This window comes from Danio rerio, chromosome 21 (genome assembly GCF_052040795.2).
Source record: "Danio rerio strain M-AB ecotype USA chromosome 21, GRCz13ab, whole genome shotgun sequence".
In the NCBI taxonomy this organism is placed as follows: Eukaryota; Metazoa; Chordata; class Actinopteri; order Cypriniformes; family Danionidae; genus Danio; species Danio rerio.
The window spans coordinates 34668603-34694000 of NC_141041.1; the positions used below are offsets into that span (position 1 = coordinate 34668603).

Here is a 25398-nt window from a genome sequence, read left to right on the forward strand (position 1 = left end):
GTTTTTCTTTTGTTAAACACGAAAAATATATATTATGAAGAATGTTAGAAAGGAGTACCCAATGTAGTTTTTCCATAATCCTATTTTAATGCACATTTTTAAATTTAGCATCAGATGTGTGATTGATATGCCCAAAAACAACCTTAAACTGCAAAAAAGTTTTTATGCCTGCTTTTGGTGATTTTTGGCTTGTACAAACGAAAACAATCAATGTAAATAACTAAACAGAATCGCATTCAAACCAAATAAACATGGCCATAGCTGGCATTAAATCCTATTGTTACTAATTGCAGTAGTGTCTCCATTATGATTGCCTTCAATTATTTAATGTTGGTAACCAAATTACCAAGACTGTCGTCAGCTTCTCAAACATCTTGTTACAAACACAATGGGATATATGCACACAGACTTTACATTTTCAGCCAGGGAGCCCATAAGGGTTTCTGGTGAACTGTCTTTCCATTACAAAATTGTGAAGTTTAAGATCTGATTTCTTTAAAAATTAGTGCTCTTCATTGCCTATTAGATATACAAATTGAAGTGGGTCTCAGATCGTACAAGAGGCACTGCATTAAAATCCACTTTCCATGTCTTTAAAATGACAAATTATTTTACCCCAGTATTTTCAATGGAATTTCTGCACTAGCCTGTTGCTGACAGCACTAGTGATTACAACGGTCTTTCATCTCGATTTACACTTGAACAACTAAATGAATGCTAACTGACTGTATTGCAATTACATTACAACAGCGATGCTGTAAAAACAACCTTGTGAAATTGAAAATAGTCACATTCTTGTCTTAGGATAATTTTTAAAAACTGTTTTGATCATCTTCAAATGTTAACTTCTGTATAGTGTAGTCAACATTTGAAGTGGATCAAAATCTTTCATCAAAGTTGTCCTAAAACTAATGAACAATAGGCATTCGTGTCTAAGGACAACTTTGAAAAACTTTTTTGATCCACTTCAAACGTTGATGATCGTATATACACAAAGGTTTGAAATCATTTAAAAAAATGATGAGAACATTTTTGCGCTAAGTATTTCAGATCATTTCTATTTTTTTTTTTCAGTAACAATTAACAAAATGTTTGTGTTAATTTAAATAAAGATGTCATATGGTGGAAATACAAAATTTCTAGACCCAATCTGATATAAAAAAAACAACAACTTTTATTCAACATACAATGCTGCTCTTGTATGTTTCACTGACCACATGTATTTAGGGAATGTGAACCATTCATTTGAGGGAGCATTATTACATTGGCTACATTATGTGCTCTTCTTTTTCGGGACTGTGTAAGATAAAGCACTGATCCATCCAGGTCCAGTATGTGTGAGTGGATATTATAATGCTTGTAAAAAAACACACCATTATTTTCTTCACATCATCAAATCCACAGTGATAATGATAAAACATGAGTCATGACTGGATTAAAAAAAAAAAAAAAGTATTGCTAAAAGGCAATCGGATCACATTGCTTGAATTCATGAGAAATGCTTCACTGTGTATTTGAAATGGGCTCTGATTGTATGTCAAAATATAATTTATTTTCTTTTGAAGAAAAAAAAAAAACATGACAGCTTCATCCTCTGCCCTTTCTTTGAGAAGTCAAAACAAAACCCTAACCTGCACCTTGGTTTCTGGAGGAAAAGTGTGATGTTTCTAGACTGATGAGAGTTGGGATTTTGGGAATGTTTAAGTTTGGATATCAGGGTCTCTTGGCCCAGTCTATAGATGCTCTCCAACTCTCAGTGAGTGAGTCAGGAGTCGCTGTCGGAGCCGTTGCTGCTGTCTCGACTGATCTCGATCTGCAGCGACGGAAGGTTGTCCAGTCTGCTTTTCTTCATCTTGTTGGACTGCTGCTCTTTCTGCTTGATCATTGCACCCCACATCTTCTGGAGATGAGAGTCGTCCTCTTCATCGTCGTCCTCCACTCCGTCAGAATCTTCATCCTTTCTTCGTCTTATTCCTCTGGAGGAAGATGCTCGTGATGAAGGCTTGTCTTCGTCTCCGCTGCCACTGTCCTTGTGAGACGGGCCGAGGCGGCTCCACAAACCACCTTAAGATACAAATGTTATGGTTTGTAAATGAGTCATAACGAGTGTTGAGCAATAACATGTTAAGGCTGATTTATACTTCTGCGTCAAGCGTATGCTATGGCGCAGCCTACGCAACGACGAATAGCCCTACTCAAAAAATGTAACTACACGTCACAACAACGCGTAGCGCAAGCTCTGTGATTGGTCAGCTTGGTAGCGCTGACGATGCGAGCCCGATGGAGCGATTGTTTACAAGTGTGGAGTCCCGTGAAGGAGCTCTGGATGGAAGGTTTTGTTTTGTGTTTACCTCATAGTTAAAGTTGTTGCACGTCCGCCGCTTCCTGCCTCAAAATAAGCGAGTTTGAGCCACTTGTACATTCAGGAAGCATTCAGAAAAAACAAAACACCAGCAAAGAAACTCGACACTTAGGAACATTAACACCTCACTGCCAACTAGCGTTTTGGAAGTGTTAATGCAGAATAACAGAGACAGAGCGCAAAAGTATAAATGCACAGCTACACGCGTTGCATGCGCCGTTGGTTATGCCGGTCACTTGACGTAGAAGTATAAACCAGGCTTTACTAGCAATGTGTTACTGTAACGGCATTACTTCTGACAGTAACTAATGCAGTAACGCATTACTTTTTAAATATAGTAACTCTGTTATCGTTACAATACAATGCATTTGTCCGTGACTCAATTAATTAATTAATGAATTGTGAATTAATTAATTTTGGCTGCACTCTAGCCTACATCTTTCTGTTTACAGTGACGACACATTGGTGGATGTTAACCAACACTGCAAAGAAGACGCGTCGTGTACGAGACACCAGACTATACAAAAGTAAAGACAAAGCAGAGATACCAGCTGCACGCGAGAGGCAAAGAGGTAGACTGACTGTACGCACAAGAGACTGAGACTATTACCGTTACTATTAATAATTCCTATTACTAATACTTCTGTTTGTTGTTACAAATAAATAAGCACAGGTGGTATCTGTATTACAAAATTGATTATTAGAGACAGAAACACAGTTCGGTTACATTTCAGAACGTGTTATTTAAATGTATAGCGTTGTATTGCTCAGAAACAATGCTGATTTTTTTTATTGTTTTACACATTTTTATAGCAGTTACACAACAGCAGATTTTGCTTTTTGAAAATACACGGCTTACTTTCCATAAGTTGTTGACATACTACGTTTTATTTGTGGTTAGTTTAAAAATTGCCGATAGATTAAATTTTTAAACAGCTGTTATGTTTTTGTTTTGTTTAAAATGCATAACATTTATGGACGTCTTTAATAGTACTTTCACCAAATTGATTCTGAATAATTCAGATTACTTTTATTTATTATTTCGTTATTAAGGTTGTTGTGCTTGTTGTATATTGTCGCTATTTTCATACTCAAGCTTTGAAGGAACGTTTAAGGGTTAAATACAAACGTTTATGATGCGGATGTAACTTTAGTCTTTGCTTTTTTGTTTTTTTTATTTTTAAAATCCCCAGTTTATTAGTGTTATTACGATGTTTATCCCAAAATTGATCAAATAAAGTGATTCGTGAACTCCATACATACATAAGTTATTTTATTTAGTACGTTTATTCAGAACCACTCTTAGGAAATTTTATTAACATTTGTCCATACAAAGCCCTTTTAAAATGGACCATCTTGCTCAAAAATTATTAAATAGTAGGGTTGGACATCATTAGAATGTTATTGATACTGATTCCAATTTCAGTTCAGCCTAATAATTTTTGATTAAAATAGATACATTTAAAAAGGGGGTTTTATGCTTTAATAAACAATCAATCCGAGAATACCAAAGGACTCTTATTTTGAAATGCATGTCTTATTACCCCGAGCTGCTCATTCAAAATGAGTGAAATATGTACTCTTGCAACCATTTTCACATCACAATTTGAATGTTTTTCTGTTACCATGTTTTTACCATGCTACCACATTTCTAAAATTACAAACTTAACAAAATTTGTATTTACACGAGAACCACAAAAATGCTAAATGTATACAATCTTTCCAACATTGATGAGAAATCTCATTTGAAATTTATGAGAACATGTAATCAGTAAAAATACCATAATTATTAAAGCCTTTGGAATTAAACCAATTTACTAAAATGTTTTTTTTTGTCTTCATTACTCCAATGTTATATTAGTATTGGAGAGCAAATATGAAGAGAACTGAGAAGAGTGCTGAACTGAGGTGTACCTGTTTTCTTGTCTTTGGGGGGTTCAGAGAAGAGACTGCGATTGTCATGTTTAGCTACACCGAGTCTGCTGCGCACGTCGCTCAAAGGCTCTCTCCGAGACGCCGTCTTTCTGGAGATCACAGGAGACACAGAGCGACGTCTCTCTGGGGAGTGTGGTCTCTTGCCTAATCTCTGTCTCACATCTGTGGAGAGGAAAAAAAAAAAACAGGTGAGTCTCTTCCACATTTGCTCATGATGAAAACTGATAACAATTCAAAGCCTGTATACTATTTTCCTGGCCCAATTTTTCATTATGGTTTCCACTTTTTCCATGACAAGCAGGTTTAAGGACATTTTAAAGCATATTTAATTTTAAAATCAATAATTTTTGTAATTCACAACGCCTGCTTATGCAGCGACATGAAAGTCCTCACTGTACTAGGCATGGGCCGATATATGTTTCTGACGGTATGATAACCCTGAACAAAAATATCATGTAGTCATGGTATCAAGGTATTGTGATTATTACTCTACTATAAGTTCTTTTTAAATGCCTGGGGAAAAAAAACCCAATGAAACCCAGCGTATGGTGATGTCTATACGTTCCAGTCTTCATGCAAATAATTTGCAACCAAGTATTTAAAATGAATTTTTATTTGGAATTATTATTCTCTCCAATTACTTTTGGTCCCTTAACAAGTGGGAGGCAAATATGCAAACTGTAATTCCTACATCATTCACCTGATTTGGATGTAAATACCCTCTACTTAAAGCTGACAGTCTGCAGTTAAAGCACATCTTCTTTTAATTTCAAATCCATTGTGTTGGTGTATAGTGCCAAAAATGTTAGAATTGTGTTGATGTCCAAATATTTATGGACCTAACTGTACCTTAGCAATGGTATAACAGAAAACGTTAATGGTTTTAAAACGTTGACTTTTCCAAATCGTGGTAAACCTTGAAACCGGTTATCATCCCATGCCTATACTGTACTTTGACATCTTTAATGTAAATATAAAGTGTATCTGAAATGTTGAGTAATGATTATGTTGTGAATGTCATTTTTAAAAATGTAGAAATTAAACTGAAATGTTTTTTTTTTAAACAGCCATGGTCAAAGAACTTAAACATGGTTGAATTCACTAGTAATATTCAAACACTGATCGTGAAATATTGATAAAATGCACATTACTTGTCATCGTTCTTGAACAGTTTAAATAAAAAAATTTAATTGAAGATTTGTTTTGTTCTGTTTTTGAAAGCAGCACAGTAGAGTTGTTGAAATAACACCATAAACAAATTTCATTTCAAATATAATTCAAGCACTTTCAAGGACTCATGTTTGTTTTTAAGTACTTTCCAGTCCTGAAAAATGTCTGAAATTCAAGTACTTTCAAAAAGCGTGGGATCCCCGTTCATATTTTAAAACTAAAACCTTTTATCAGCAACTTTTCATTACTTAGTGAACATTCAAGGAAAAGTTTTGAATGTTACCATCATTTCATTGTGTTATTATGGTTTACACCTAGTTTTATAATCTTAAAAATGGCTAAATCCTTTAAAAATTACATATGAAACATGAGTAATGATTACATGACCATCCAGGACATGTTTACAGTGGAAAAACAAAGAAAATGTATCACATTTACAAGGAAAATGCATTGTGCAAAAAAGCTCAGCACAACAGTAATCAGTTATATAAACATAAATATCTATATAAAATGGTTGCTGCGTAGATGTTTAGTTAAGCTTCACGAGATGCAAAAGAGAAGAAAACAAAGACAAAAGTACATTCATTCATTCACAGACTGCTTAGTTTTTGATTGCCAAGCCTCCAGCAGCAAACAAACAAACAAACACCATTTTGTTTCCCACAGAAAAATGTTAGCACCAGAATGCAGGGTTAAGAGGCTGTTCACATATCGCGCCTTTTGCTTGTTTGCAAGTTTGCTATTTCAATGAAAGTATATATGCGCATTTTGGGAGCGATGCGCACATAGCAGGACTCGCACACGTTTTCCAGGCGCACCTAGATGAAAACATCTCAATTTTTTTAGGACTGACCAATCATCTTCATACTTTCTATGGATTAAACACATTTTGGTAGACTAATTACTTTAGAAAAACATAGAAAAGCCAAACACTGCAGTGCTTTTTATTTTCTCCATAAATAAAACTTGTATCAAAGCCGCAACGTTTTGTAAGTTTGTCATCATCTTGAATAAAAAAAAAACAAAAAAACAAACAAACAAAAAAAAACAGTTTATGGTCACCTAGCAATGACAAACGACAAAAGTGTGCGATCGCAAAGTGCATTGAAAATGGTAAACGAAGCGACATGCTTGCATCTTCCACACACTTTTAGATGTGTTATGTGAACAGCCCCTAAAGGCTGATTTCTACTTCAGAGTCAAGCACATGCATATGGTCCGTAGCAGCCTTTGCAGGGTCGCATTAAAAAAAAATGTAACAAAATCAATTAAAAAATTTAACTACAAGACACGTAGCGCAAGCTGTGATTGGTTGGCTTGGTAGCTGTAACAAGTGTTTACAAGTGTTGAGTCCCATGAAGGAGCTCCAGATGAAAACTTTTTTTGTGTTTACCTTATGATTAAAGTTCGCCGGCTGAGCCAGTTTGAGCTACTTGTACATTAAGGTAGCGTTCAGAAAAACAAAAAAACTCACGACAAAGAGGAACATAAAAACCTACTGCCAGCTAGCAAAGTAACACAAAAGAAGAAGAAGATTTAATGCACTCCTACACGCAAAGCAGGCAGCATGGTTCATGGCGATCACTCGACGCAGAAGTATAAATCAACCTTAATACAGCAAATTTGTTGTTGAGCAGTGTTTTATAACCCTTGGTAAAAAGTTGTGCTAATAACATTTTTAAATTTTAAATTAGGTATAAAACATGTCTTTACCCAGATTTGAAAGCTGTGTTTAGAAGGGGTTAAGCACAGTGTGAAAAAAAAAGTCCTGTTGACATCCATGGAAGGAAATTCCAATATGGAAATTGATGAATACGTTTTCAACAATCAAAATAACCTATTTTGAGTATTTTAACAGAACAAATAAACTCAAAATGATTTGAATCGAGCCTTTTTGGGTGAACCATCCTTTTAAATAATAATAAACAACAACAAAAAGCTCTCTTAATAACTAACCGGTCTTGCCGCTTGTGGCCACTGGAGGGCGTGATCTCTGTTGAGAAAGTCCCTGCCTCTTCTCCTCCAGTAACTGCCTCACATCTGTTACTTTCTCTGATGTAGATTTGGATGAACCTCCTTCTCCTCGTTCCTCTACTGCACCTCCACTTCCTCCTCCACCTCCACCACCAATGCGACTTTTAACACTGCCACTGGATTCAGTCCGTATTGAATTCCTGGGAAAGTGGAAGAGACAAAGAAAGAAATTATCATTAAGACGTTCAAACTGGATCAGCCAATGGGATAGAAACTGGGATAAAACTGGCCTCTATAAGAAACCTGCACTCACCGAAGACTGCGAAGGTTGGTTTCGACCTCGTCTGCGTACATGGTCATCTTCATGCTCTTTTTGGGGGAGGGTGTTGAGATCATTTTCAGTTCCAGATCGTAGTCCATCTCATCTGAATCTGAAGATGTAGGCGATGGGCCTCCTAAGCGACTGCGCAGGCCTCCTTCCACAAGCCGTGGCCCTCGCTCCTTTTCTCCTCGATCTTTATACTCCACCACTCGATCATCAGCATCCATGTCTTCCTCTCCATCCTCCTCCTCCTCTTCCTCTTCTTCTATAGGTTCTTCTGGCAAATTAACCAGATCAGCTGGAAAAAAAGATAATGAGCTTAAATGTCAAAACAAACCACCAAAAGACAATTATGTTTGTTATTTAGGGGAGATTTACCTGAGTGTCGATGTGTGTAAGGTGGAGTGTGTCCCATGCTGTCTCCAATCAGAGGCTTTTTGGTCTTCAGAATGTCCCGCTGGATTCTCCGCGTGTGATACCTCCGTTTCCTGCAGGAACGGGCACAATTTCAGGTAATTTTACAGCAAGTACCTAAATCTTCTTTTTGAAACATTTGACATTTAGAAATAGATCCTTAAATTACACTCTGAGCCATTTCAAAGATTTTTGACACGAGTTTCTAAGAGGGTTTTAATACTGCTATTTCCATGTTAACTACAAAAATGTGATTTCGTGACATCATAATCACACATATTACATGTTTTTGTAATGTATTTTATTGTTCCACTTTGGAAAAGTGCCTTCTGTCAGGGTGCCTTTTCAGTTACAGCTGTGCAGGAGTGGAACACTGTCCCTGGAAGCATCAGAGAACTGACCACACACATACATCAGACATGTTAACACTCTCATTAGTATCTCATTACCCCTAATCCTACCATGTTACCATATGTGATTGCCATCTTAATGATTTGTTGTTTAAATTTAATTTGTTGTAGTTTTCGTTTGTTTTGTTTACATACATTATATTAATTAGGACTGATTTACTTACATCTATTTTAGTGCTTCTTAGACATGCTTGATTTATTGTTTTTTTTTTTTTTGTATTTTAGGGTGACAATTTTAACATATGTCTAGCAACCACAGATGAAAAATAGGCTTTTGGGTAATTGTGGTGCTTTTGCAGCATTGCTAATTAATATGCACTATCCATGCCAAATAAACCAATAAAACTAATTTTTAAAATGCAGTCCACAGACATGTGAAAAAATTAACCAAACCAATAGTGGCAGACTATCCGTTGTTAAATCGTGATGTATGGAATACTCTTTCCTGGTCCAAGAATTAAGAAAATATTTGTTTATGACCCCTATTTAGTCATAACACACATTAATGTGAATTTTATATAAAATAATGGTTTACAAAACAGTCTCTAGATTTGCTGCAATATTTTAACAATATATAAAAATTAAGCACTTTTTGGCCATCTGATATAATGCATAGATATAATTTAACATGACACCATTTTTCTCAAAAAAAAAACAAAAACAAAAAAAAAAAAAAAACTGGTTTCTAAAGTTGCTGTTGAAATTTTCACCAGATGTTGGTAACAACCAAAGAAATCCATATATGCAAAATAAAACAATGTTAATTTGTTTACTTATTAAGTTATGTGTAGTAGAATGAAATGACACAAAAAAAGTATTGAACACATGAAGAAAGGAAGGTGTAAAAGGGCAGTGAAAGCCCAAACTGCAGCTGAAATCTCTCAGTAGTTATTCAGCAACCCTCAGTCCTTTGTCATTGTAAATTAAAATTAGCTCCTTCAGTCCAACATATACAATAGCAGGATGATGAAGATGAAAACAGAGTGGACATTTCAGCAAGACAATGATCCAAAACACAGCCAAAGATACTCAAATGCTTTAAGAGACAGAAAATCAAACTGTATGGCCCAGCCAATCACATCACTCGAATCCAATAGAAAATACAAAATAAAGCTCAGATCTTGAAGTAGAGACCCACAGAGCCATCAAGATTTTTACCAAAAAAACAACAACAACAACAACAACAACAACAACAACAACAAAAAAAACTCCTGAGCAATGCATGACTTCATTCTCCATATGAGAGGTGTCTTTAAGCTGCAATCACCAAAAATCCCTTTTATTTAAATTATAAAATGTATTTCAGTACATTATTCTTGTCATTCCCTTGTTATTACACATAATATTTTTTTCAGTTTTTGTTTTTTTATATTTTTATGTTTGTATTGTTTGGGCTTTTACCAAAATCTGGTTCAATTTCATGTCAACAGCTCCTTTAGAATATTTTTGCCAGAAAAAAAACAAAACATGCCGTATTGAATACTTAATTCTCCCGCTGTATATATTGTGATCGTGATTTTCCAAAATATTACAGCACCATGTTTAATATATAAATGTTTATTATTAACATGTATTGAGCCTCCCCATACAGTTTGATAGTGCACTTGAACCCGGTTGCAAATTTGTGTAATGTCCCAATTAACAAGAAAACAGGGCGCGTATTACAAAAACGTTCTTATCTAAAGATGCAATACACTAAAGTTTTCATTAACTCATATTACAGAAGCAAATCTTGACTCTTGATTCTAATCCTGTCTAACAATGTCATATCTTATCGTTATCATTACTTCAGAAATCTTAAATTGTGTCTGACAATCCCATCTTAGGTCTGTTACCATGCAACTGACCCCGCAAGAGCTGCTAATGAGTTAGCCTAAACAAAAATCTCCAAAAAATATGTAACCAAGTGCAAATACAGATGCATGGATTCTGAAGTTTCAAAGCCATGTAGATCAGTCAATCCATCATCGGATCATTCTTAGGTCAGCTAAAACACAGAACAGCTGATTGACACTCCAGTATCTGTGTTTGCACTTGGTGAACAGCAGTGAAGGCTGGTGAAGCGATCACCTTAACAGCCAATCACAGTCATTCCTGTTCAGCACCAGAACACAATGGCCAACCAGCATTGCATAAGAACAGCACTTAAATGTTAGCGGGAAATGGTTGTTTTAAAAATTTCAGAACCGATTGGTCCTGAACTCGATACTTTTGACAACCTTATTTTGAAGCACTCATCTATGCATGTCGTACACAACAAAATGGCATTGCTTACTAATACTGGCAGGAAAAAAAAGTACTATCGTGAACATTTAGTCATCTTTTGGAATCTTGTCCTAGCGGTGTTTGTTAGCAGGTGCCACATGTTATTCCACCAAAAGTATCAAAGTTTTTCTTACCAAGAGTTACTCAAGATGCCTTTCATGCCACCATAGTTTGGATTTCCATATTTCATGTAGTATCGACTTCTTCTGGCTGCACCCAACTCCTTTTTGTCATCTGATGGAAAATGAGAGTGTCAACATGCAAATATCGTTTTGTGTACAGTCTGTTCTATATCAAGCAATGAAGAGTTCTTGACTTAATTCTAATTGTAGGCGACACACTCAAGTCTGTTTCTCACCATGGGTGGCAAAGCGCAAGAAGAGCTTGTTGCCTTTGAAGGGTTTGACTGTGGGTCGTGGTTCATTTTGAAGGAGAGAATCTCGCTCTGCTTGAGACAGGCTAGTCTAGAATGAAAATAAATAAATAAATCAATATAAAGTATGCAAGGTAAGGGAACCTATTTTCACATTCAGGAAAGGTAACACATATGGGATGTCAAAATGAAGTGTTTCTTCGGTGAACCGCGATGCAGATAAGGACAATTCGATATTGGTTCAGTAATAGATCATAACCGGTTATTACGTACTGACGTCATTTATCTCCTATGCGGGATGTCGCAGTAAAATACTTTGGCGAAGGAGGCAAGTGCGAGTAAATAAAACAGTCCTACTACTTAAAAGGTAGATAATTATGCACATTTCAACTGCTTATGAGTTTGCTGGACAGTCTTATATTGACACTGAAGAAGGCAGAGCACACGAGCCATGTTTTCACTGCTAGGGAGAAATGCTGTAAAAATCCATCTCTGCCTCTCTCTTACTTTGGACATTTGACCCGCTGGCGTGTTTGTGAGGTAACTTTTCCTCTCCTCTTGGCTGTTAAAGCGACACTTGTGGATCCAGACACGAGCGTGCCTTGACTTTTTTCCACTGTGTCTGTTATGGATTACCTGTGATAACTGCGTATTATGCACATATAGACTGTAATCGCTGCTGTTGCTCCCGTGTCACTCATCGGTATATATATATATATATATATATATATATATATATATATATATATATATATATATATATATTCATTCATTCATTTTTTTGTCAGCTTAGTCCCTCTATTAAACTGGAGTCGCCACAACAGACCGACAACTAATCCAGCAAGTTTTTACGCAGCCGATGCCATTCCAGCCGCAACCCATCCCTGGGAAACATCCACACACTCATACGCTACAGACAATTTAGCCTACCCAATTCACCTGTACCTCATGTCTTTGGACTGTGGGGCAAACCGGAGCACCCGGAGGAAACCCACGCGAACGCAGGGAGAACACGCAAACTCACACCTCTAGTAACATGTTCAATCCATTTATTGAACTCACTAAAGAGCCTTATACATACAATTTCAGTTACTATGCGCATGAAAGTTTTAAGCCTAAGCCAAAACTTCAAGATGCGCTTGGCCGAAAATGGTTTAGGCAATAATCTTTTATTATTTTAGTCATTAATATTAAAGTTAATTTACAAGACTGTAAATTTAACTCATTAACTTAAAATATACAGATTACAACAGCAATAAAAACAGTCCACACATCATGCGGGCCATTGTTTTCATAATGCAGTGCTTTCAGCGTCAAATGACTATGACTTGAACGGAGAGTGAAACAGTATATGTTGCAGTGCGAGGCAACTAGTGATGCGCAGATGGAGGTTATATCCACGGACGTTGTGGATAATCTGTGGGTCAGGTAATAAAAAAATACATTATGATTAATTGCAGGTGGATGAGTTTAATAATTAATGATTTTTGCTTTGTATTTTTACACATTCTGTAAAATATAAATGTGTTATCAGACCCTGATTTGCAGGCTAATTTAAAATGGTGGAGGTCCTTTTGTTAAAGTAGAAATGGAGGCAAAACCAATCTGAGAGAAACAAAAGGAAGGAAAGAAAAATGCAGTGGGGGAGTGTTTTAGCAAAGTGGTTAATGAGGATGAATCATATATAATATGCAACGGCTGTGACGTGCTTTATGTATATGAAAGCCACAAGAAGGTACCTCAAATATAAAACGTGTGTGCTAAATCAAAAGGTCGGTCAACTCAAAGTCAGACAAGCACTGTAAGTTCTTATATTCGTCAGAACAGCAATAAATAGCACTGGAAGTTAAGTCTAGTCTCGTGGATGCATGTGTGGTACTGTGCTGCCTTTACGTACAGTACAGTACGCCCCTTCCATGTTGTCTCTGGTAAGGGATGAAAAGATTAGTTCACTGAAACTGCTGTTAATAACGAACAATCCACGCTGATATATCAGATAAAATGATATGTGCAGGTGGCTGGCAGGTGGATGATTATTATCCGAAGGAAAATGAATGAATGAACTATTTTGTCATATACACACCCTCATGTTGCTTCAAACTAACTTACTGTTTTGCATGGACCGTGGAGGTCAAAAGTAGATGTTTTAAAGAATGTTCACACTGCTCCTTTCCATATAACAGAAATACAGGTTTTTACACTATGATGGTTCATGACACACTTTTAATCTTAGGGAAAAAAATAAATGGAAACAATGCTCTAAACGATAAAACTAAAACTTTACCTCTCTGGTTTCTTGTGGTTTCTTTTCAGTCTCATCTTCAATGTCACGAGCCTTCTCATCTTCTTCATCATCATCATCATCATCGTCATCATCTACCTCACCTTCCTCTTCCTCATCATCGTCATCATCATCAGACCCACGGCTTCGTCGAGCTGCTCAGAAAAGACATGACAGTTTTGTTTCAACTTTAAAGGTCTCATTTGAGATGTGCTTTTTTTTTTGGATGTTTGATGTAATCTCAACCGAAACACAAAGAGAGGGTGGGACATTATAAAGCTCCTCCCCCTTTTTTAAAAACAGACAAGTGTTTTGTTTTCATCACCACTCTGCCCCAGTGAGAGTGATTGAGCTCAAGTGCAACAAATGAAAAGAAAATGAAAAGCAGCTTAAAGGGGGCGGAGTTAGTCAAATACTAGAGAGCATTTAATTGGATATGATTTGACAAGAAGCTGTAGTATGCGGTGACCTGAATAAAACCATTGCTCCATTTAGGTGGAAGAGACAAACTACAAGCTTTACATGTTTGTATCAGTTTTACATCTTTTAAACACAAATTTTGTTACTTTTTTGGAACACACTAGCTTATAGATATCTTAAAAACCAACAATACTGACACTAACATCTACAAAACTGTATTTTAATTTTATGGGACCTTTAAAACACAATTTTTGTTTCGGATTTGGAGTGTTTATTCCAAGGTGACACAATGAAGCAAATAATAAGAACCTTTCTGCGTCTGGACAGGAAGTTCAGAGGGTTTCGAGCTGTCTGTGTTTGTGACCTCTTCTTTATCTGGCATCCGACTCAAGTTAATGAGAGCTCTGGTGGAAGTGATGTCGTCGAGCCACACCACGTTGCCTGGGAACAGTGAGATTTGACTATGAACACCACAATCGAGCTTTAAACAAAACTAGGCCTATTTCCCATTCAGATTTGTAGCCATTCATCAAGTATAATTTTGTCACTTTGTGGTAATAATATCTGTGAGGGTGTACTTACAGGAAGCGTCATCTATCCACTCGATGTGTGCAGGCGGATACTCTTTAAAGTAGCCAAAAACATCCTGAGTGCTCATGTCATCGACTCCACTCATGTGTAGAGCTTCCAGACGCACTTTCGGGATCACTAAAGAGAGAGAAAACACAGTCTGTAAGAGCGGGAGAGATGCGAAATCAAAATATGAACTAGGGTGATGTCATTTTTAAACAAAATCTGCCAAAAACGAGGTCCATTTATAAGATTTTATAGGTGGCACGGTGGCTCAGTGGTTAGCACTGTCCCCTAACAGCAAGAAGGTCGCTGGTTTGAGTCCCAGCTGGGCCAGTTGACATTTCTGTGTGGAGTTTGCATGTTCTCCCCGTGTTCACGTGGGTTTCCTCCGGGTGTTCTGGTTTCCCCCACAGTCCAAATACATGTGGTACAGGGGAACTAAATCAACTAAATTGTCTGTAGTGTATGAGTGTAAATGTTAGCGTGTATGGGTGTTTCCCAGTACTGGCTTGCGGCTGGAAGGGCATCCACTGTGTAAAACATATGCCGGTGTAGTTGGCAGTTCATTCTCCAGTGGTAACCTCTAAATATGAGACTAAGCCAAAGGGAAATAAATGAATGATCATGTTGTTTTAAACTAACCTACTGTCTTGCATTAACCGTGGAATTCAAAAGTAGATGTTTTAAAGAATGATCACACTGCTCCTTTCCATTTAACAGAAATACAGAATTTTGAACTATATTCTATAAGTGTGCAACAGATCACAGTAGATCCATGTATGGATCGCAACCCATTGTTCAGCATGCAGATTAGCTACAGATTAATAACTTTTTATTTAATTTAAATTTAAATATTTAACAACTGCACAGAAAATAACAGTATGTTCTGCTAATTATGCTCAGCGCAAGTCAGTGTTTATCAACCAAACTCCTAAAGGACCACCAACATTGCATCCTTTGTCTGTTACACCATTTCAGATCCTTCAGTCTCTGCTAATAGGCCGATGATCAGAATCAGGCGTGTTTGGTTAAGGAGACATTGAAAATGTGGAGAGATGGTGGTCATCCAGGAACATGGTTAAGAAACACAGCTGTTTCAGAAGTTGAAGTTTACAGGAATGGGACAGAATATCTCAAAGCCTCTTTCCGTGCTAAAAATCTTATGTATTGGAGTATTTTGGCTATTTTGTAGTATTAAATGATGGTGGAAGAAGGGTGGTGGACAAAGCTGGTACACTGTGTGAGACACTAGGTTCTAGACTCCTTTTAAGTAGGCTTTGTCTCAATAGTATCTGTCTGTGGACTGCAAGACGGGCATAACTTGTGTTAAGATAGAGGCGTAACCTGCAGTTATCGAGATTCCATTGAACCATGCGAGATGTCACAATGAGATGTTGTTGGCAAGATGGTGGAAATATTTACCAGAGAACATTTACACCAAATGTTTTCATAAGTTTTCTTCAAATTCTCTTGATATATTATTATATTCATTCATTTAGTAACTCCACCAGGCAACTTTTTTTCAAATATGAAAGCCTCTTTAACTCGTGACTGTACGTAAATAACTGTGATGGTTGGATTTAGGGTTGTGGAAGGTGTAGATGGATAGGAATAGACGTTTATTACAATGATGGTTGGGGAAGTTGTAGACGTTAATAACTATGATGGTTGGGTTTAGGGAAGGAGTAGTCGTTATTAACGATAATGGTTGGGCAAGGTGTAAAAGTTAAGAGCTATGATGGTTGCGCTTAGGTTTGGGGAAGATGTAGATGTTAATAATGATGATGGTTAGGGAAGGTGTAGATGTTAATAATGATGATGGTTGGGTTTAGATTTGGGGAACGATGATGGTTGGGCAAGGTGTAAACGTTAAGAGCTATGATGGTTGGGTTTAGGTTTGGGGAAGATGTAGATGTTAATAATGATGATGGTTGGGTTTAGATTTGGGGAAGGAATAGACATTTATAACGATGATGGTTGGGGAAAGTCCAGACGTTAAGAACTATGATGGTTGGGTTTAGGTTTGGGAAAGAAGTATATGTTAATAACTATGATGGTTGGGTTTAGATTTGGGTAAGGAACAGATGTTAATAATGATGATGGTTGGGGGAGGTGTAGACGTTAGGAACTTTGATGGTTGGGTTTAGGTTTGGGGAAGATGGAGTCGTTAATAATGATGTTGATGGATGGGAAAGGTATATACGTTAATAATTATGGTGGTTTGGTTCAGGTTTGGTTCAGGTTTGGGGAAGGAGTAGACGTTAATAACGATGATGGTTGGGGAAGGTGTAGACGTTAAGAACTATGATGAATGGGGAAGGTGTATGCGTTAATAGTTATGATGGTTTAGTTCAAGTTTGGGGAAGGAGTAGATGTTAATAACTATGATGGTTGGGTTTAGGTTTGGGGAAGGAGTAGACGTTAATAACGATGATGGTTGGCTTTGGGCGTGAAGTAGGTGTAAAATGTTAATAACTGATGTACAGCACCATCTTGCCAACCACACAGTTTTGATGTGGGTCTCCATAACTTCAAGTGACGCCCTATCATGTGACACCCCTGTCTTGCAGTCTGTAGACAGAACCTACTCCTATGTCTTACTATATCCTATACATATGCTAATAAGAGCTAAAACACAAGTTCAGACATTCAGAAAACAGATATAGTTTTCACTTCATGTTGAGTGTAAATCCTGTGTTGATCTACAGCTGTGTAGAATTCTCACTTTTCTTCAACAAATCCCGCTCCAGAACCACATCCTTCTGTGTCAGATTTTCCTCTGCACGAAAATGAAATCTTCTTGCTCGCTTTTCCTTCTTCTCAATGGCCTCCTGTGCACATGTAAACATGGTGAACAACAGATCCATCAATAGACATCCTGATAATTCACACAGACAGCTGACACTTACTTTAGACGTGACATCAATGCCAGTGATGAAGGTGCCAGCCTTATTTTCATATCGCCGGCTGGTGTCCTGTGGAACCATACATACATAATCTCATTGAGATCCATGAGGGCAGCAAATACACCTAAATATTTTCAGTAGTCGGTCTTGGAACGTGTTACCTAAAATGCAGCTTTGTACCATGATCAACAATCACCATAATGAATCAAACAGTGCGCCAAATGAGAAGTCTGTTAGTATCAGGAAACTTGGCCCAGAGAATTTTTTAACACTTTCATAAGATCTTCCGAAATAACAGACCAACTGCACACATTATACCAATGTTGCAGAACTAATTACAAACGCATTGTTCAAAAGCAGAATGTACTCTCTTGCTCTTAACTACCCACCGCATTGGCTTCAACAACCGTCGGCTTCCTGTGCTACGCGAGGTCGCGGTTTGAATGAGGCCTACGGGGTAACTCACCGGCAACAGCTCCTTTAAACTTCGGCGAACAGGTATGGACTCCAGTTCCACCTCTCCTTCCTCCACCTCCATGGGTTCCGCTTCTCGGGCATCTCGATCCGAGTCTGATTCTGAGTCGGACTCTGAGCGATCGGACGCGCTGTCGGACTTGACGGACACCCGCAGGCTGCGCACCGCCGCCATGATCGTCGAAACGAGCTAGCGGCTAACGGCTAAATCTCAAAGGGGTGAATGGAGAAGCAGAGGCTACACTGCGCGACTCTCTCAAACACACACGCTCACACACACACACCGCCCAGATGACAGACACTGGTGGATTGAGACCCGCCCTCCAACACTAGATGCATATATGCAGCTGCGATACACTGAAAACGGATAACAGTATATGTGTGCATGTATGCGTTACCGTTAGTAGTATAACGTTATAACGTTAGATTTTAAATGATGCTAATTTATCAGTCAAACTAAACTAGACTAACTAACCTCAAGTCATGCTTTACAAGTAGATTTTCTGTGTGAAAAGTTAAAAGAAATGCTTTAGGGACACTTTTAAGGCAATTATTTTAAAAATTAATCAATAATAATAAATGTATTTTACGTCAGAATTTGTCAGAATTCATATTGTCTGTGATGAACAAACAATTACACTCAAATGTAGACTATTTGGATACAATAAATTTTTTTTCTAAATAGCATTTTGTATAATATAATAAATTAAAATTAGTGTGCTAATTAGTGTGCTAATTATAATTAATAATTATATATTTCATCCTTTTTACCTAACCCCAGAGCTATCTATCTATCTATCTATCTATCTATCTATCTATCTATCTATCTATCTATCTATCTATCTATCTATCTATCTATCTATCTATCTATCTATCTATCCATCTATCTGTCTATCCGTCTGTCCGTTCAATGCAAGATTAAAATTAGATAAATTCTAAATGGTAGTATGTAACTGACTACAAATTACATGATGAAACGTATCAGTAAAGTAATCTAGTGTATTCTAACTACATTTGGATTACTTTTGGCCAAACTTTAATCTACTTTTGGTCTGTCTGTCTGTCTATCCATCCATCCATCCATCCATCCATCCATCCATCCATCCATCCATCCATCCATCCATCCATCCATCCATCCATCCATCCATCCATCCATCCATCTATCTATCTATCTATCTATCTATCTATCTATCTATCTATCTATCTATCTATCTATCTATCTAAAAGTAATCTAAAAGTAATCCAAATGTACTCAGAATACACTAGATCTATCTATCTAGTGTATTCTGAGTACATTTGGATTACTTTTAGATTACTTTTGACCTAACTTTGTAGCCTAATAGCGTTGTATTACTAATGTTGTCCCCAAATTTAATGATTGGGTCATAAATTAATTTACATTTTCTATGAAATTTTATATTGTCATTTTTCAAATTATATCAAACACAAAATAAGTTTTAGAAAAAAAAAACAATAAAGGGGAGAGCAAATTATGAATGAATTGCAGTGAATGATCTGTCATTTTCAACCCATAAAAAAGTACATTTAATACGAGCTGATTAAAGTAAAACAAACTATGTGTAAAAGACAAGCATTTGGCTGCTTTCTGACTATCCGTTATTCTGTTTTCACCATTGATTTAGATTTTTCGATTGATCTTATTTTCAGATATAAACTCTTCTACGTAACAAAAAAGTCAGCTACATCATGGACGGCCTGAGGGTGAGTATTAAAATTAATTTTAATTTATATTAAACATCTAAATAATCCTTTGAGCCACCATACACACTTGAAACAGACTGATAAAACTGATATAATTAAGTCAGGAGACCTTACAGAAGCTCCAACATAATCAACACCAAAGCAAAATACAATATATTTATTTAACAAAATCAACAGTGCCATACAGAAACCTTTACACATGTAGCAGTACAATCAGAGAGAAATAAATTAGCACAGCTCAATTTATTAAGCAATAAAACAAAGAAACCCTTTTAATACCAGAAACAAATTGGAGAATTCCCTCTAAAAGTGTCACGCTTTGCACTTTTGAGCCATTTGTAACAACAAAGTTTCCTTCCATGAATGTCCTCAATAAATATATACACATAAAAGTGATCCGTGATTCTCCATTATGTACACACAGGCGTCACTCATGGAAGTACCCATTTAAAAATAAAAGATTTGTACTTTTTTTTCTACTGATATATTTCATAAATAACACTTGAGGGAACACAGTAGTAGCTGGATCGTCTCTAAACAATGCCTGATATTTAAGGATTGCACACGTTTGAGACTTACAGAGGGAAGCAATGTGCAAACATATTGTATTACTTTTGTGCATTTCAGACTTTTTAGATGAATAAAGATCTGCTGTAGTCAGTTTCTTCCAAGTATATTAAGTCGGTTGGTCAAGTGCATCTCAAACTTTTGTGGAATGTTTCTGGCGTTGGGAATTATGTTCATTCAGATACATTATTATTACTGGGCGAGAACTGACTGCAATTGAACTGCTAAGCTATGTTAAAGGGATAGTTCACCCAAAAATGAATTTTATCATCATTTACTTTCCATCTACTCGTTCCAAACTTGTATGAGTTTTTTCTTCAGTTAAACACAAAATGAGATTGCTGAAAATTGGAAGTAATTGACTTCCATAGTATTTTTTTCTTATGGATGTCCATGGCTAATGTTTTTCAACTTTAACTTCAATCATATATATATGAGATTCTATAATTGCAGGTACATTTTGCATTTCCAAAATCAATCTGTAATGAATCAGCTCTGAATAATAACTAATCATAACTAAAAATAATGTTTTTATGTTTATTTAGAGAGATTGTGTGCTGAAAGTATTAAAGTACAAACTGCCACTACACCTATTTTGGACTGAATTGTACATTCTGCTTTGATTATCATTAATAAAGTCTCATTTTTCTGTATTTTTTGTGTTTACTCTATTAAGTTACATGAACATTTGCATGAAACATCTATTTTCTCGCTCATATTTAATTTCAGTAATAAAGAAATGCATTTCGTATCGGCCCTTATTTTCTGGTCAACTCTGTTACCTTGATTATAAAAAACAACACAATCTTTAGAGGTCTTATGCAATAAAATAAAATGTTTTAGATGTTAGTATCAGTATTGCTTGTTTTTAGAATATCCATAAGGTTGTGCGCACTAAAATAGCGACAAAAAGAAGATATAAAACTGATATAAACATGTAAAGCTCGTAGTTTGTCGCATCGCCTAAATGGATTAATGGCAGCTATCTCTCTGCAACTCTTATAAGGTCGCCCACTGAAGGCAAGCAGGGCTTTGCCTTGTCAGTACCTGGATGGGAGACCACATGGGAAAGCAAGGTTGCTGACGAAAGTGGTGTTAGTGAGGCCAGCAGGGGGCGCTCAACCTGCGGTCTTTGTGGGTCCTAACACCCCAGTATAGTGAAGGGGACTCTACACAGCTCAGTCTTTTGTATGAGACGTTAAACTGAAGTCCTGACTCTCAGTGGTTATTAAAAATGCCAGGATGTCCTCCGGTTTAACCCTGGCATCCCCATATAATAACATTCTTCATTACTCTCATCTCCACCCATCAGCTGGTGTGCGGTCTGGCTCAATATGGCTGCCATCGCGTCATCCAGGTGGATGCTGCACACTGGTGGTGGATAAGGAGATTCCCCCCAATGTGCAAAGGGTTTTGAGTGTCCCCAAAAAATCGCTAAATAAATGTAAGGAATAATTATTATAATTATTATATTTGGTATTATTATTATTCAAGTCACCTCATGTTTCAGTATCAAATTGTGACCAATCAAAAGCTCTCTAGTATCTGACATGCCCCACCCCCTTGCTTCACATTTGATGTGCATGTGCTCAATCACTCTCACTGGCAGAGCTGTGAGAAAAACTAAGCGCTGTTGGCTGTTTTTTTTTAAAAGGGGAGGAGCTACACTATGTCCCACCCTCTCTTCATATTTCAGTTGTTAAACATCGAATAAAACTTCACGGGACCTTTAAAGCACAGTTAGAAAAAACATGTGACTTGTTCAAAGTGATGTCACTTCCTTCAGGGGGAAACTAGGCCTTAAGACATGTTATTTATTATTCTCTCACTAATTTGTCTAAAATGTTAGGATACACCTAAACAGTCAATACAATAGTAGATTAATTATTTGTCAACTCGGTTACTGTCATATTTCATTTCTCATTTATTTTTGAAAAATATAATACAATAAAACTACACGTTGTCTGGTTTGAAGTTAGCGTCTTGAGCTAAAACACAAAAAGTTGGAAAATGTTCACTCTGTTAATGGCTTAAAAAGTGTAACAACGATTTAAACATTCTTCATAACAGAATTATAAATTCCCCTTTAAATTGAAGCCTTTTGCATTATTTTCCATTTAGTTTGCTATAAATTATTCATTTGTTACATATAAATATATTTTCCAGTTTATTCATTCATTCATTTTCTTTTCGGCTTAGTCACTGGGAAAACACTGGGAAACACCCATACACTCTCATTCACACACATACACTATGGACAATTTAGCTTATTCAATTCACCTATAGTGTATGTCTTTGAAATCCACGCGAACACGGAAAAAACATGCAAACTCCACACAGAAATGCCAACTGAGGCGAGGCTCAAACAAGCGACCTTCTTGCTGTGAGGCGGCAACACTACCCACCGTGTCACCGTTCCATCTTACTCCCGTTTAAGAAAAATAAATGGAAAATGCCTAAAATGCACCCGCAATACTGGATTCTTGAGAGTAAATGTAAATGTAAATCTTTGTATGAACCAACTCTTTAAGCTTGTATGTTACTATTCTTCTTATTATTATTAATGATATATTTGTTTATTCATTTTTACAGTGAAAGACTTTTAAAAATGTGCAAAATTGATAAATGTGCCACAACCTGCTGAAACTAGAGGAAATAGAAGCCCCTTTCACACCACAATACTGGCATAACATTTCAAATGACCAGACTGACTGTAAATGCATATACTATTGACGTTTCACCATTTTAATGCAGTTCAATACAAAATAAGGTCAACTCTGCAAGGTTATCCATACAGTCAGACCTTCATCTAAGACATCTTAAATCAGGAAAATCATAGTTGATTTTCTGTTCATTCATTTTTCTTTCGGCATATTCCCTTTGTTCGTGAGGGGTCGCCACAGCGGAATGAACCGCCAACTTATCCAGCTTATGTTTTACACAGCAGATGCCCTTTCAGCTGCAACCCAGTACTAGGAAACACCCATACACACTCATTCACACACATACACTATGGACAATTTAGTTTATTCAATTCACCTATAGCGCATGTCTTTGGTCTGTTTCACAGAGGAAACCCACATGAATACAGGGACAACATGCCTACTCCACACAGAAATGACAGCTGACCCAGCCGGGATTTGAACCAGCGACCTTGCTGTGAGGCGAGAACCACTGGCTCCTTCCAACCACTGAGTGTCACCCTAAAATCATATTTGTTTACTATGAAAATCTCTGACAAAGTTTATGATTGGTCACTCCAAAGCATTATTGGTATGGTCTTCAGACTTGGCATGCATGACACCTTTTCTCCTATAGAAAAACTGACAGAACTGAATTAATATTATCTATAAACTCTCAAGGGTATATTCTGAATGTACCAGTATAGACTAAGTGTGAAAGGGGCTGATATCTGTGTGCTTCTGTATGTGCTTTACTCCTGTGATGTTCAGATTGAAGCACAGCTTTAAATGGCAGGTTCCTCTTTTTCATTTCACTGCCTCCTGGTGCCGACAGTGTCTGATCTTCAGTGCTGATCCACTTCTTTTCTGATTAAACAGAGAGTTTAAGGTGTTAGTAAATGGAGGAATACATTATCAGATGTTAGAATGTATGATTATTGCTTTTGGAGTGATATTTGTCATTCCAGTTGCATCAAAATTCAGAGGTCGCACTTCCATCACACTCTGTTTGAATCCAGCAGTAAAATATTGTAATGCTTGGAATTTTAATGTGACTTTGATATCACAAGTCCTGCTTTGCCTCGAGCTCTTTTTAGTCTTAACAAGTGGGCTGTGGGTTCTTGACATTTCTCAGATTCTGCTCTAACAATGTGATATGGTGATTTAATGAATAATAATCCTTGAGTTATACCACTGGGATCCGATAGGACTAGCACTTTTTTTTTAGCACCAAAATCAACTTATTTCTAGTTATTTTTGCAGAAAAGTTATTAAATCAGCATGATTATTATTATTATTATTATTATTATTATTCATTCATTCATTCATTTATTAATTTTCTTGTCAGCTTATTCCCATTATTAATCCGGGGTCGCCACAGCGGAATGAACCGCCAACTTATCCAGCACGTTTTTACACAGCGGATGCCCACAGCTGCAACCCATCTCTGGGAAACACTCACACACACACACACACTCATTCACACTAGGAACAATTTAGCCTACCCAATTCACCTGTACCGCATGTCTTTGGACTGTGGGGGAAACCAGAGCACCCGGAGGAAACCCACGTGAGTGCAGGGAGAACATGCAAACTCCACACAGAAATGCCAACTGACCCAGCCAAGGCTCGAACCAGCAACCTTCTTGCTGTGAGGCGACAGCACTACCTACTGCACCACTGCGTCGCCTTATTATTATTATTATTGTTATTGTTATTATTACTACAACAACAATAATGCTAATTTGTATCTGTAATAAATACATAAAATAAATATCTAACAATATAAAGTTCAGGTACAGGTCCATAAATATTGAGACATCGACACAATTCTAAAATTTTTGGCTCTATACACCAACACAATGGATTTGAAATTAAATTAAATGAATGATGAATAGTGTAGGAATTACATCAGTTTGCATATTTTTCCCCACTTGTTAAGTGAGGAAAATAAATTGGACAGAATAATAATCATAAATCAAACTTTCACTTTTTAATACTGGGTTGCAAACCCTTTGCAGTTAATTACAACCTGAAGTCTGGAACGCATAGCCATCGCCAGACGCTGGGTTTCATCCCTGGTGATGCTCTACCACATCTCTACTCCAACTGTCTTAAATTCCAGCTTGTTCTTGGGGCATTTTCCCTTTAGTTTTGTCTTAAGAAAATCAAATGCATGCACAATCAAATTCAGGTCCGGTGATTGACCATGGCATAACATTCTACTTATTTTCCTTTAAAAACTCTTTGGTTGCTGTTACAGTATGCTTTGGGTCATTTTCCAACTGCACTGTGACGCACCGTCCGATGAGTTCTGAAGCATTTGGCAGAATATAAGCAGAAAATATTGTCTGAAACATTTCAGAATTTATCCTGCTGCTTTTGTCAGCGGTCACATCATCAATAAATACAAGAGAACCAGTTCCATTGACAGCCATACATGCTCGCGCCATTCCACTACTGCTTCACTGCTTAGGATCATGAGCAGTTCCTTTCCTTCTCCATACTCTTCTCTTCCCATCGCTCTGGTACAAGTTGATCTTGATCTC

The 25398-nt window shown here is 36.9% G+C and overlaps 2 protein-coding genes across 4 annotated transcripts in view; both read right to left on the bottom strand.

Annotated features, from left to right (window-relative positions):
• Positions 1–1156: 1156 nt before the first annotated feature.
• ncbp3 (nuclear cap binding subunit 3) lies at positions 1157–18135 on the bottom strand. Of its 2 annotated transcripts, none has more exons than XM_087299351.2 (13): positions 17795–17966; positions 17409–17577; positions 17225–17330; positions 14509–14634; positions 14236–14367; positions 13510–13661; positions 11211–11316; positions 10987–11086; positions 8142–8251; positions 7755–8061; positions 7424–7641; positions 4277–4459; positions 1157–2064 (listed from the first exon to the last, which is right to left on the bottom strand). In XM_087299351.2, exons 2-13 carry the CDS (start codon positions 17484–17486, stop codon positions 1766–1768), a joined length of 1917 nt encoding a protein of 638 aa, XP_087155477.1. In that variant the 5' UTR covers positions 17487–17577; positions 17795–17966; the 3' UTR covers positions 1157–1765.
• A 1608-nt stretch (positions 18136–19743) lies between these two features.
• The window catches only part of rap1gap2b (RAP1 GTPase activating protein 2b), a gene marked incomplete at its 5' end in the record, with an annotated part of 125081 nt that continues 119426 nt past the window's right edge, over positions 19744–25398 (bottom strand). For both annotated transcript variants that reach the window (NM_001423699.2, NM_001130656.3), the window contains 1 exon segment: positions 19744–23716.